At 42.1% G+C, this 15,480-nt stretch overlaps 1 protein-coding gene across 5 annotated transcripts in view; it reads right to left on the reverse strand.

Annotated features, from left to right (window-relative positions):
• Positions 1 to 15,480, reverse strand: part of zfat (zinc finger and AT hook domain containing) — a 148,624-nt gene that overhangs the window by 77,803 nt on the left and 55,341 nt on the right. For all 5 annotated transcript variants that reach the window (XR_015757035.1, XM_087986618.1, XM_087986619.1 and 2 more), the window contains one exon: positions 13,105 to 14,477. Coding sequence is in view for 4 of the 5 variants with exons in the window: in XM_087986618.1 (XP_087842744.1) it covers positions 13,105 to 14,477 (1,373 nt within the window). In the remaining variant the exon portion in view is untranslated. The remainder of the gene's footprint in view (positions 1 to 13,104; positions 14,478 to 15,480) is intronic.

Genomic DNA, 15,480 nt, shown 5'->3' on the forward strand with positions numbered 1-15,480 from the left:
AAGATTAGGTTTGAAAGGCTGGGATTGTTCTCTTTGGAGCAAGGAGATTGAGAGAAATTTAATAAGCTTATCATAATGTGTACAGATTATGATAAGCTTAGATGAGGTGGACAAATAAAGATTTTTCTTCTTTTTGCTTATGGTACAAGAACTGGATTCACAGCTTTAAGATTTTGGGAAGGAACACAAGGAAGAACATTTTACTCAACCAGTGATAATTACCCAGAACTCAATATCCATAACGGTTGTGACAGAGGGAACAATTAATTACTTTAAAAGGAAGTGGAATGGAAAAGGAAGTAAAGTCACAGGGTTACAGAGATCAAATGCAAGGAGTGGGGCTGAATGAAATGCTATGTGGGAAGCAACTATTGACTTGATGAGCCAAAATGCCCTCTTTTGTGTCAAAAGTAACTTTATGACTGGATAGATAAACATTAACATGCAGTGGCTTGGTCAAATGGCCCACATCCATGCTGTAACTTTAAGCATAGTTCATTAATAACACAATATTGCTGCTACTATTAAATCGTTACTGACATGTTTCCGGAAAGAGTATATGTTTTAAAATTGTCAGTGAATTCAATATTGACAGTGGTGTACCGTGCCAAAGTTGAATGTTACTTACATACTGAAGGCTTTTACTAGATAAGCTGATCTTACTTACTTACTCTTGGTCTGTATCCATGTAGATTATGGCCCTTCAAGAGCATATATAAGCAATTTTTAAACGTATTGAGGTTTTCTGTGTTTCCACCCTTTCATGCAGTGAATTTCAGGTCCCAGACTTTCTGTGCAAAAAATGACTCAACTTCCCTCCAATCCCTCTGCCAAATACTTTAAATCTATTCCCCCAGTTACTAATATCTTTTGCTAAGGGAATAGGTGGCTTCCTGTCTAGTTTACCTTTACTCATCATAACTTTGTACACTTCAATTAAACCTCCTCCAAGCTTTCTATGTTCTAAAGAAAACAACAGTACTCTATCCAAATTTACATCATTCCTCAAAATCTCCAGTTCTAGCAACTTACCTTCTCAACCTTCTCTATTACAACCAGATTCTTCCTGCAATGTGGTCACAAAAGTTCTTCACATTACTCTAACTGCAGCTGAAATAGCATTTTATGCAGTTTCAGCATAGTCTCCTGAACTTGGTCAGACATATGCTTCCATTAAATTCATGCTGACTATTTTTGATTAATTTGTGCCGAAAGTGGACATTTATAGTGTTCCTGGATAAGCTGTGGGAAGGTTACTGATGAAGATTGTAAGCTTATCGCCAGTTACTGTGCATAACTGAATCTGACAGAAATAAAAGTGCTCAATGACTCAGCAAACAGTGAAAAATAGGCATAGAATCATAGTCATAGAGAAGTACAGCACGGAAACAGACTCTTCGGTCCAACTCATCCATGCCGACCAGATATCCCAACCCAATCTAGTCCCACCTGCCAGCACCTGGCCCATATCCTTCCAAACCCTTCCTATTCATATATGCATCCAGATGCCTTTTATTACTAGCCGCCATCACTTCCTCTGGCATTTCATTCCATACACGTACCACCCTCTGTGTGCAAACGTTGCCCAGTAGGTCCCTTTTATATCTTTCCCCTCTCATCCTAAACCTATGCCCTCTAGTTCTGGACTCCCCCACTCCAGGGAAAAAATTTTGCCTATTTATCCTATCCATGCCCCTCATGATTTTATAAACCTCTATAAGGTCACCCCTCAGCCTCCAACATTCCAGGGAAAACAGCCCGAGCCTATTCAACCTCACCCTATAGCTCAAATCCTTCTTCCTGGCAACATGCTTGTAAATTTTTTCTGAACCCTTTCAAATTTCACAACATCTTTCCGATAGGAAGAAGACCAGAAATGTACACAATATTCCAACAGTGGTCTAATCAATGTCCTGAACAGCTGCAACATGACCTCCCAACTCCTGTACTCAATACTCTGACCAATAAAGGAAAGCATTTCAAATGCCTTCTTCACTATCATATCTACCTGTGACTCCACTTTCAAGAAGCTATGAACCTGCACTCCAAGGTCTCTTTGTTCAGCAACACTCCCTAGCACCTTACCATTAAGTGTATAAGTCCTGCTAAGATTTGCTTTCTCAAAACACAGCACCTCACATTTATCTAAATTAAACTCTAACTGCCACTTCTCAGTCCATTGGCCCATCTGATCAAGATCCCGTTGTAATCTGAGGTAACCTTCTTCGCTGTCCACTACACCTCCATCTGCAAATTTACTAACTATACCTCTTATGCTCAAATCCAAATAATTTATATAAATGATGAAAAGTAGTGCACCCAGCACCGATCCTTGTGGCAATCCAGGCCTCCAGTCTGAAAAACAACCCTCTACCACCACCCTCTGTCTTCCAACTTTGAGCCAGTTCTGCATCCAAATGGCTAGTTCTCCCTGCATTCCATGAGACCTAACCTTGCTAACTAGTGTCCCATGGAGAACCTCGTCAAATGCCTTACTGAAGTCCAAGCTCTGCCCTTATAAATCCGCTTTGTCACTTCTTCAAAAAACTCAATCAAGTTTGTGAGACATGATTTCCCATGCACAAAGCCATGTTGACTATCGCTAGTCAGTCCTTGCCTTTCCAAATACATGTACATCTTGTCCCTCAGGATTCCCTCCAACAACTTGCCCACTACCGACGTCAGGCTCACTGGTCTACAGTTCCCTGGCTTGTCCTTACCACCTTTCTTAAACAGTGGCACCACGTTTGCCAACCTCCAGTCTTCCGGCACCACCTTTCTTAACAGTGGCACCACGTTTGCCAACCTCCAGTCTTCCGGCACCTCACCTGTGACTATTGATGAAACAAATATCTCAGTAAGAGGCCCAGCAATCACTTCTCTAGCTTCCCACAAGTTCTAATGTATGCCTGATCAGGTCTTGGGGATTTATCCACTTTTATGCATTTCAAGACATCCAGCACTTTCTCTTCTGTAATATGGACATTTTTCAAGAAGTCACCATCTATTTCCCTACATTCTATATCTTTCATGTCCTTTTCCACAGTAAATACTGATGCAAAATGCACAGTAAAGCAAAATCAGAAAAATAAGTAATCTCAGCATAAAGTTTCTAAGAGGTAAAAAGGGATGGTCTGAGTTGTAACTCTTAGAGAACTTATAACTCCCCACTATGATAAGGATAGTTTGCGGAAAACAACCAAGCATTAGTAATACAACAATAGTAGTACTTTAATTTTTCAAACTCACAGAGATAAGCAGGCAGTTTTATTTTCAATTTTGAAAGAGCTGGTCATTTAAACAACTTTTTATTTGAACCCTCATAAAGAAAGATATTTTAAAATCATTTTTACATTATTATTGAATTGATTCAGCAACTGGATTGTTCTACAGAATTTATCCTTCCTCGAGAACATTTAAAACTTCTCTAAGGATTATTAAATCCCATACCACAGGATAAGGACTCTACACTAATGAAAAACAGGTCTGTTTGAATGGCTTTGCTGAACTTGGGGTTCCCACAGATGGGCGTCATTTCCCATCCTCTTTCTCGCTGATCTCGACAAAAATAGAATCTGTCCAGATATGGTGGGTGGGAAATTAATTACTTGTCTTCTCCAGTAACTTCTTTCAAACAAAGTATTTAGGTTATTCTCCTATTCTACTTGAAGTCTGTAGTCACACCCTCTACATTCCTCTCAGCCCAAAGAGTCACACTGAAACCTGCTATTGTTAACAGCACAGGACATAAGAAGACAAGAACCATCAAACAGGTGAACAAATAGACTATTCCGCCCTCCAATCCTGCTCTGCCATTCAATTAGGTAATAGTTAATCTGATTTTAACGTCAATATTGCATTCCTATATATTCCGTAAGAACATAAAGCAGTAGGCCATTCAGCCCTTCAAGCTTATCCCACCATTCAATAAGGTCATGGCTGATCTGCTCCAAGAGTCAAAAATTCTTCATGCCCTCAACTCTCCGATGTCCCAAATATCTATTTCCCTCAAATGCCTGATATTCTTTTTAAGTAAAGGACAACACCTGTAAATAGGAATACCAAAAAAGTAGATGTTCGCTCAACGGTTTTAATCCCTTTCCCTTGGAAAATATGTTGAAACTATCTATGGATCATCCATGTAGCCCGTGATCAGAACATATTTGTGGGCAATGGTGAACACATTTCCACATGCTGGTATTCCACAGCATTTAATATCCAGTACCATTATGCTTTGACATGGGTTTCAAGCGAGAAGTTTGTTTACTACTGCTGCATTTATCTTCACCGAAATATCTATTGAACCAACTGACATATAATCTAATGAAATAGGAGTGCTATACGAAATGAATTAGATATTAAATTGCTTTATTAAGATTGATTATTCAAAAATAATCAGTCCTCCATTCTACTACAGATCTAATGATCCTGACAATGAAGAATAAATCATTTGTGTAGAGCATAGCAAGACAATGTTAAGTAGAGAAATGTGAAAAGGAAATGATGGAAAGTTGAATATGCTGTAATGGTGCCACCTGATGGTCAATTGGAACCTGCAGATTTCTTCTAGGTCAGTTTAAATAATTTTTGTTATAGACTTGGTACGAAAATGTCTAAAGCTGCTGGAGTTATTTGGGTTGGATTTTGGGACATCTTGCAAGGAGGTCAGGTGCACATTGAACAAATTAATCAGCCTCTGTGATTAGAGTCATATGTGGTCCAACTTGTCCATGCTGACCAGGTATCTCAAATTAATCTAGTCCCATTTGGAAGGTGGCTTATTGAATGTTTTAAACCTGAAATAGATTCTCCAAATTAAACCTTTATAGGATTCTAATTAAGCATTTCATTTCTTTGGACTATGTGGAACAGGGTAATATGGTGGGACAGTGGTTAGCACTGCTGCCTCACAGCGCGAGAGACCCAGCTTCAATTCCAGTCTTAGGTGACTGGCTGTGTTGAGTTTGCATATTCAATCAGTGTCTGTGTGGGTTGCCTCCCACCGTCAAAAGATTTGCGGGTTAGGTGGATTGGCTACTCTTAAAAGTAAAACCCTGCAGTGTCCTGGGATATGCAGTTTAGGTGTATTAGACATGTCTAAAAACTCCGTGCAGAGTTATGGGATGAGGTGGGTCTTGGTAGGATGCTCTTTGGAGGGTCAATGCAGCCTTAATGGGCCGAATTGCCTCTTTCTGTACTGTAGGGTTTCTATGATTCCTTTTTCCAACCCTCCTTCCACAATTCTTTTTCCAGTACATTAATAACTGTAGTTGTGCTGCTTCATGTTCTTGTCCAAAAATGGAAAAAATTAATCAATCACTTATACTTCCAATTTCCTTTTCTCACTTTTGCATGGCCCATACTTCCTTTTCATTCCTCAACTTCTTCTTCATTTCTATAAATGAATTATCTAGTGATACTCATTCCAAACACTGTACTCCCACAGGTTCCTCAAACTATTCTTCCACATATCCTGCTTCCTTTGAGTCAGTTCTTTTCTCCCAGGTTGTCAATCTCTGCTTCATCTTTTCTGATGATGATCCCTTCTACAATGGCACTTACAATTTTTTTTTCCTAAACTGAGGACTTCAACCACCTGATTGTGGTTGACAGGGCTCTCAAGTGTGTACAACCCATTTCATCTCTTCAGGTTTTCCTTATTTTCACCCCATGAGCTTCCATATTCAAAGGACTGTCCTCCACTATTTCTGTCACCTCCAACATAATGCCACTGTCAAACACATAATTCCTTCCTCATCCCCAGCATTTTCAAAGGACCATTTCCGTTGTGATAACTCAGTGCTCTTCTCAAAGCATTTGAGATGATAGAGGCATGAGGGATATTTCCCCAGGTTTGGGGGGTGTTAGATTAGAAACTGGAGACATAGTCTCACGAAAAGTAGGCCAGTTATGATCAAAATGAGGAGGAATTTCTTCACTTGGAAGCTGACAAATCTTTGGAAGTCTGTACCTCAAAGGATTGTGAAGGCTCAGTCATTGAGTATGTTCAATGGAAAAATGAATAGATTTATACTTTAAAGATATCAAGGGATATAGGGATAATGTGGAGGAAAAGAGCACCTATTTTCCAGTGGGCAGTGCCCTGGACACAACCATCTTCACCTTTTTTTATCAATGACCTTCCCTCTATCACAAAGTCAGAAGTAGGGATGATCACCAATAATTGCACAATATTTAGCACCACTTGCAACTCCTCAGATACTGAATCAGTCCATGTCTAAATGCAGTCAAGATTAGAGTGGTGCTGGAAAAGCACAGCAGGTTAGGCAGAAACCAAGGAGCAGGAAAATCAACATTTCGGGCAAAAGCCCTTCATCAGGAATGAGGCTGGAAGCCTCCGGGGTGGAGAGATAAATGGGAGGGAGGTGAGTCTAGGGAGAAGGTAGCCAAGAGTACAATAGGTGGATGGAAGTGGGGGTGAAGGTGAAAAGTCAGACAGGAGGGAAAGAAGATTGACAGGTGGGACAGGTCATGAGGATGGTGCTGAGCTGGAAGGTTGGAACTGGGGTAAAGCTGGGACGGGGGGGGTGGGAAAGGAGGAAACTGGTGAAGTCCACATTCATTCCATGGGGTTGAAGGGTCCCGAAGTGGAAGATGAACATCAGGGGTGTTCAGTCCTTGTTGTGGTTGGGGGGGTGGGATTTGAGGGCAGAGGTGTGGGATGTGGATGAGATGCGTTGGAGGGCATCTTCAACCACGTGGGAGAAGTTGTGGTCTTTAAAGAAGGAGTCCATCTAGTGTGTTCTGTGGTGGAACTGCTTCTCCTGGGAGCAGATGTGGTAGACGTGGAGGAATTGGGAATAAGGGATAGCATTTTTGCAGGAGGTAGGATTGGAGGAGGTGCAATCCAGGTAGCTGTGGGAGTCGGTGGGTTTGTAAAAAAATGTCCATGTTGAGTCGGTCATCATTGATGGAGATGGAGAGGTCCAGGAAGGGGAGGGAAGTGTTAGAGATTGTTCAGGTGAATTTAAGGTCGGGGTGGAATGCGTTGGTGAAATTGATGAAATGTTCAACCGCCCTTGAACCCCACCCCTCCAACCGCAACGAGGACAGAACCCCCTGGTCCTCACCTTTCACCCCACTAATCTCTGCATAAATCGCGTCATCCGCCGGCATTTCCACCACCTCCAAATGGACTCCACCACCAGGAATATATTTCCCTCTCCAGTCCTTTCTGCTTTCCACAAAGACCGTTCCCTCTGCGACTACTTGGTCAAGTCTACGCCTTCCAAACAACTCACCCTGCCCTCCCAGCACCTTCTCCTGCCACTGCAGGAATTGCAAAACCTGCACGCACACCTCCCCCCTCACCTCCATCCAAGGCCCCAAAGGAGCCGTCTACATCCATCAAAGTTTCACCTGCACTTCGACACGTCATTTACTGTATCTGTTGCTCCCAATGCGGTCTCCTCTACACTGGGGAGACCGGATGCATTCTCACAGAGCGCTTCAGAGAACATCACCAATCAACGCCACTGCCCTGTGGCCGAACATTTCAACTCCCCCCTCCCACTCTGCTGAGAACGTGCAGATCGTGGGCGTCCTCCACCGCCACTCCCTCACCATCTGACGACTGGAGGAAGAACGCATCATCTTTGGCCTCGGGACCCTTCAACCCAATGGCATCGATGTAGACTTCACCAGTTTCCTCATTTCCCCTCCCCCCACTTTACCCCAGTTCCAACCTTCCAGCTCAGCACCATCCTCATGACCCGTCTCACCTGTCAATCTTCCTTCCCACCATCTGCTCCACCCTCCTCTCTGACCTATCACCTTCATCTTCACCTCCATCTACCTATTGCACTCTCAGCTACCTTCTCCCCAGTCCCACCTCCCTCCCATTTATCTCTCCACCTCCAAGGCTCCCAGCCACATTCCTGATGAAGGGCTTTTGCCCGAAACATCTATTTTCCTGCTCATTGGATGCTGCCTGACCTGCCGTGCTTTTCCAGCACCACTCTAATCTTGACTCTAATCTCCAGAATCTGCAGTACCCGCTTCGGCCATATCTAAATGCAGCAAGACCTGGCCAATATCCAGGTTTGGGCTGAAAAGCGGGAAATAACATTCTCACAACATGAATGCCAGGCAATGACCATCTCCAACAAGAGAGAATCTGACCATTGTCAAAAAAACAATCAATAGCATTACCATCACTGAATTTGACACTTCAACATCCTTGTATTTACCACTGACCTGAAACTGAGTAGGACTAAGCATATAAGTACAGTAGTTATAAGAGCAGGTCAGAGGCTAAGAATACTGCAGTGAATAACTCACCTGCTGACTTCCCAAAGCCTGTTCATCATCTACAAGGCACAAATCATATTCTCATAGAGTAATAGAAATCTATAGCAAAGAAAAAAGACCCTTTGGCCCATCAAGTCTGCACCAGTCAAAACTGAATACTGAACCATTCTAATTTCATTTTCCACACTTAGTCCACACCCTTATAACCCTTGGCATCACTATTTTTTCAAGAGCTACTACGCTTGGGCAATGTACATTTGCCCAAACAGTATCACCCTCATTCAATAAGTTTTAAAAAGTCCGACCATGATCTAGTTAAACATGGAGCAGAATTGAGGGCTACTCCCACTTTTATTTCCCATGTTTCTTTATTCTGTCACCCTTACATCTCATCTTCTTTATCTTGCATTTTCCCAAGCAATTCAGTGAAGCGTAACACCTCCTTTACCTTCTCTGTCCTCACTGTCCAAGCTCACAAATACTCCCTCCAGGTATAACAGTGATTACTTGTTTTTCTTTCAATTTTAGTCTATTTTATATTCGGCTTGCAATGTGGTCTCCTGTACACCGAGGAGATCAAATGCAATCTGAGTCACTGCAATGCAGCACCCCTCCATCTAGTCCTCAAACTTAACTCTGACATTCGGTCAGTTGCCATTTCAATTCAACATCTTGCTCACATGCTCACATTTCCATCCTCAGCCTATTGCAGTGTTCCAGTGTAGCTCAACCTCAGGTGACAAAAACACTTCATCTTCTGATTAGGCTTTAGACTTTAGAATCTTATGGACTTAACATCAAGTTCAGATCATGAACACTGTCATCAATTTTGATTTTATTTGCCAAAGATCACTTTTTATTTTGTTTGCACGTTTTAGTATTCAGACAGTATTGACTTTAATTCTACTGCTAACATCTACTCTGCACCAATGTCTTGTTTCTTTACCGCCACTATTGCCAACACTCCTTTTGCCTGTTCCATTCCATGATTGTTTTGATATTTAATCTCCAGCACCGCTCTGATCCATCCCTGACTCTCTCTTTTGTTCCATCTGACCTCTGCCCACTTTATTCAACAGCATAAAATCCATCATATTTCAACTTCTCTTTAGTTCCAAAGAGTGTACTTGCACTTTCTAGACTTGCTGCATTTTTCAGCACTTCATTTTTACTTCAGATCGCCATGGTATTTTACTTTTATATTATGTAGATTCTTTTTCATCAAGGGAGTCAAAAGGTTTTGGAGGTAGACAGGAAAGTGCAGGCCACAATCAGATTGAATTACAAGCAGGCTCATGATGCCAAATGGCTTATTCCTGCTTTAATCTGTATCTTTATACATGGACAAATTCCTATCTTGTACATTATGTCAAGTCTGTTGCCTACATTTTAAATTTTTCTTCCAAATTCGTTAAATCCAAGGGTTTAAATGCAGTGCCAATCTGTAGATATGTAAGGAACAAAAGCACTCCATGCTGCAACACAAGGAGCTTGCACTTGACCTGAGGTGCATCTAACTTGAGTGGTTAATGCTGACACTGCGTGCAAAAGCAAAAACATTTGTCTTGCATGGACAGATCTCACATTTTGCAAAATTCAAAATATTTTGTTAGGATTATATAGCTCTTTTAAAATAACCATGAATTAGAAGAGGGACCAATTTCTGGGTTAAAAAGAATTTGAAATGTGACTTTTTGGAACTGAAATCAAAAAGTCAAAATGTACGATGGTTCACTCGCTGTTTATGAGAAGTCAGATTAATTTGTAAGTTCAAGATTTGGAGAGAGGTAAGAGCTAGATTTCATGCCTTCACTTGATGGACAAACTTGGTTTGGAATAGATGGGGTCCATATGTTGAAGGTTGCCTAGTGCAGTGATCGGAACAAGGACCAGGTGAACCTCATTGAGCATGGGATCCCTGATTGGCCCAGATTAACAGCCACAATCAGGGAATCTTAGCTGACAGACATAAACAGGAGATAACTGGAAGGGGCATGGGGTGGACCGAGAACCGGAAGGTGAGTAGGGGCGAGCTGCCTTAGAGTGGTCGGAAGGTGGGAGGGGCGGGGGGCTTGCTGAGTCTGTATTGTCTGCACTTTTGTATGTAACAGTATTGTCTAATGTACAATTGTCATTGCTGTTGTCTCTTTATATCTTTGTGAAACTGGGATTTGAGGTTTGTCCTCATGTCCCTGTAAACTGTTTGAATGGTAGGGTTTGGGGCCTGGCTTTGCTGCTCCTCTCCCTTGTAAAATTGCTGTCTCTTGTATGCAGCTGTAAATGTAACTGTTTGTTGTAAATTGTTTTTGTAATTTGTTTAATAAAATTTAAAAAAAACAGGAGATTCATAGAGTCTCCTCTCTTTTGGGACTGGCTCTGAGCTGGCTGGTCAGAGCCCATGTACTGTGCACATGTAAATAAAGGATGACTTGGTGATGGGATACTGGCCTCTGTTTTTTGATCTAGCAACATTCTTCTGGAGTTAGTTGCAGTTTTCTAGAATCTTCTGGGTCTGTCTGGGGTAAAAGAGTTCTTGCAACAGGAAGCAAGAATCAGCTTCTCTCTCTTTCTTAAAAAGAGAAAAAAAATCTCAAAGCAGGCACAGATGAAAATAATCCCCTACATGGTGGAATACTATTAAATATCAGATAACTCATTGGTCTCTGAAAAGTTTTCCTTTTATTCTTTGAATTTGAACCTCTAGCCCAGTGGGGTGTTTTACCCTTTTGTCTGTTTCAAGAGGATAATCTCTGTAGAGTTGTTATGAACAAACCCACCGACTCCTACAGCTACATGGATTACACCTCTTCCCACCCTACCTCCTGCAAAAATGTCATCCTGTATTCGCAATTCCTCCGCCATACCTGCTCCCAGGAGGACCAGTTCCACCACAGAACACACCAGATGACCTCCTTCTTTAGGGACCGCAATTTCTCTTCCCAGGTGGTTAAAGATGCCCTCCAACGCATCTCGTCCACAACGCATCTCCACCCTCAGACCCCACCCCTCCAACCGTAACAAGGACAGAAAGCCCCTGGTGCTCACCTTCCACCCTACCAACCTTCGCATAAACAAAATCATTCGCCGACATTTCTGCCACCTCCAAACGGATCTCACCACCAGGGATATATTTCCTTCCCCACCCCTTTCCGCCTTCTGCCAAGACTGTTCCCTCCGTGACTACCTGGTCAGGTCTCCCCCTACAACCTACCCTCCCGTCCTGGCACTTTCCCTTGCCACCGCAGGAATTGCAAAACCTGCGTCCACACCTCCTCCCTCACCTCCATCCAAGGCCCTAAAGAAGCCTTCCACATCCAAAGTTTTACCTGCACATCCACCAATACCATTTATTGTATTCGTTGCTCCTGATGCAGTCTCCTCTACATTGGGGAGACTGGACGCCTCCTAGCAGAGCGCTTTAGGGAACATCTCTGGGACACTCGCACCAATCAACCACACCGCCCTGTGGCCCAACATTTCAACTCCCCCCTCCCACTCAGCCGAGGACATGGAGGTCCTGGACCTGCTTCACCGCCGCTCCCTCACCACCCAACGCCTGGAGGAAGAACGCCTCATCTTCCGCCTCGGAACACTTCAACCCCACGGCATCAATGTGGACTTCAACAGTTTCCTCATTTCCCCTTCCCCCACCTAACCCCAGTTCCAAACTTCCAGCTCAGCACTGTCCCCATGACTTGTCCTACCTGCCTATTTTCTTTTCCACCTATCCACTTCACCCGCCTCCCTGACCTATCACCTTCATCCCCTCCCCCACTCAGCTATTGTACTCTGTGCTACTTTCTCCCCACCCCAACCCTCCTCTCATTTATCTCTCCACCCTTCAGGCACTCTGCCTGTATTCCTGATGAAAGCTTTTGCCCGAAACATTGATTTTACTGCTCCTTGGATGCTGCCTGAACTACTGTGCTTTTCCAGCACCATTAATCCAGAATCTGGTTTCCAGCATCTGCAGTCATTGCTTTTACCTTGTTATGAACAATCAGACAGCGTATCTTTATATCCAAAATTCAAAGTTACTGCTGACGATTTTTCGTGCTCACTTACATTATTGAAAATTTTCAAGACTCAACAGGACAATAAATAACTGTATAAGTACAGCAAACTTTGTTTTATCCAGCATCTAATGAACCAACACTCTCGGTGGACTGGCAAAACTTAAAGACCTCAAATACCACATCGTTTACTGCATTATTCTATATAATTATTAAAGTTTATTAACTTATTTGCCCCAATGTAAGTTTTTTGTTGTTCAATTGAATGGCCACACAAAATATCATCAGCTGACTCAATTTTTAGTCAATTTCTCCTCAAATACCCTGGTCTACCGCGATGTCAGTGTAGTCAGTTGGGGATATGAGTGAGAAGGCTCTCTGCTGGCAAGTTTTATTTTGGGTAAAGTTGCATTATTGTTTAAGTGATTTATGCTGTAAATAAAAAAAAAAACAGTGATGTGTATATCCCGTGCATTATGTTCTATCACTTAGAGTATGTTTTTACATTGATTATGTGGACCTCTTGATTATTAGGAATATTTGGTCAACTGGCACAAGCCTGGTCCCATGTCTGCCAGTTAATAAAAAGGTTTGCTGTAACTCCAAGCCTCAATGAGAACAGAAGCTCTATCCCATACTAAAAGTAGAACTTTTTTTTCCAAATGTATACCAGGTGAAAAACAGAGAATACTACAGCCCACATGGTTACAGTTCTTCCCTTAGAAAAAAGAATTCTGCAACAGATGTAAATTCACTATTATATGTGAAAGACATAGTTTCAACAGGTAAATTTAACAATATCATTTAGACTATTTCTTACCACAGTATCCACATTCCAAATCACCATACACCTTCCTGATCTTTTCAAAAAGACTGACATTCAGTTGTCTCTTCTGCAAGCTGTCAAGTACTTGCTGGAAGGCTCCAAGATCCACACCATCCTTTTGAGCTTCTGTTCTTGATGGAATTTTCTCAAAAGTCAAGTGAGTACCAGTTGAATTGCACAAATCTTTAGCCCCATCAAGCTGGACCATTTCAAATGAGTTTTCATTTTCAACCACACAAGATTCATACTCTTTGAGGGAATCAGTACCATCCTGCTCTGTTGAACTAGACTGGTGGTTTGTGCTTTCAGAATCTACCACAGTGTCACTGTTGAGAGGTAAAGTTGGCAAGATTTCACCCTTACACTCATCCACACACCTATGCTCATTGCTTGTTGACATGCTGACTTCATCCAAAGAAACTTCTTCATGTTGGACGGCCCTGGGACCATCTGCAGGATTGTCAAGGCCCTCCGAATGGACCTGCATAATCTCTTCTTGTTGAGTAAGACTCTGTATGGGAATGTTTGCACCTTCATTTTCAAGTTCTACAACAACCTGGTGCCCATGCACATCTTGGTCACAGCCACTGAAGTTTGTACCATCAACAGCATCCTCCAAGGCCTCTGGCTGAATGTCACCTCCTGACTCCAAAAGATAGAAGCTCTGATTAATGGAGTCATTGAACACTGCATCCTCCCCCAAGTCGCCATGAGCATCCTTGACATGACATTTTAACTTGACAGAGCTGACAAATTTCTTTGTACATACTGAACAGATGTAGATAAACTTATGCTTGCGGACATGTGCCTCCAGTGAATGGTATTTTGTGGCACCATGATCACACAGCTCACATGCAAATGGGCGGTCATCGCCATGGACCAGCATATGCCGATCACGGTCTGATTCATTTTTGAACTTGCGCTCGCACACATGGCAATCATATAGCAGTTGCCGTTTACCCTCCCTCGTTAGCAGGCGCAGCTCATCATAGACCTCTTTAACTTTCTCTTCATCCATGTCATGGCTCTCCTGGATGTGCTTGAGTAAGTTCTTGACATCAGAGTATTTCTTTTTACAAAATCGGCAATGCTGCTTTATCTTTTTGTGCACACGTTCTATGTGCACTTTCAGATGCCCTTTGCTGAGGCAGGTGAAGGCACAGTAGTCACAGCTGAACTTTTCCCCTGTGTGCTTACGCATGTGGACAATGAGATTAGCCTTGATGGTGCTGGCATAGTCACACTGTGAACATTTATAAGGTTTCTCGTTAGTGTGAATTCTGAGGTGGGCTTGAAGTGAATGCTTAAATTTAAATACTTTATTGCAATATTCACAGGTAAAAATCTTCAGCTGTGTGGTCCCTTGTCTGAAAGAACAGAAAAATTCACTTGTGAGTTTTCAGCCTATTTACACAATCTTTTGATTGTTGTTATGTTGTAGAAACCTTGATAATAATTCACTTTAGAATATTAAAAAATTCAGAAGTTGTAAAGGCAAACCACACTTCAAAAACTTGAGCATGTAGTTTAAGTTAATGCTCTTGTGCAGTAATGAAAGAGTTCAATCTCTCGAATGAGACATTAAACCAAGGGTGTGCCTACTTTCTCAGATGGACATAAAATACGAGATGGCACTATTTGAAGAAGAGGTGTTGTGACCAGAATGCTTATCAATTCTATGTTCCCATTTATCCTTCAACCAATAAAATACTCAGAATATCAAGTTATTACCTCAACACTGTCTCTGAGATCTTGATATACAAATTGAATATCAAATTTCCTACAATACAACAGTAAAAATATTTTACTGTAAAGTTCAAAGGGACATCTTGAGATCGTGAAAGAACAATAAAAGCAACATTTATTTCTGTAGGCATTTCTGGAGTAAGTTTCTACTAAATCCTCACCATTGAAGCTGGCTAGCTATTCAATCACAGTGGACATCACAACAAAGTCAAAAAGTGTGGTGCTGGAAAAGCACAGCTGGTCAGGCACATCTGAGGATCAGGAGACTCGGCTTTTCGAGCATAGGCTCTTCATCAGGAATGCTGATGATGATGAAGAGCTTATGCTAGAAACGTCGACTCTCCTGCTCCTCGGATGCTGCCTGACTGGTGACTCTGATCTCCAGCATCTGCAGTCCTCACTTTCTCCTAGTTGATCACAACTAAGTACAATTATGTCCTGATCTATTGGTTACATCAAAAAACGATCACTTGTAAGCAATAAGCAAAAGGAACACTGATTTTAAAAAAACCCTCTCTTACTATAATCATTCTAACTATGAGCTTTCAGAGTTAGAGACAGGAGTCATACCACTGGATTGTGCATAACATTCAACTTTTAAGTAGGGCAAAAGAGGAAAACCAG

This window comes from Chiloscyllium plagiosum, unplaced genomic scaffold (genome assembly GCF_037043375.1).
Source record: "Chiloscyllium plagiosum isolate Xiang-an unplaced genomic scaffold, Cpla_swu_hap1 HiC_scaffold_4, whole genome shotgun sequence".
Lineage (NCBI taxonomy): Eukaryota > Metazoa > Chordata > Chondrichthyes > Orectolobiformes > Hemiscylliidae > Chiloscyllium > Chiloscyllium plagiosum.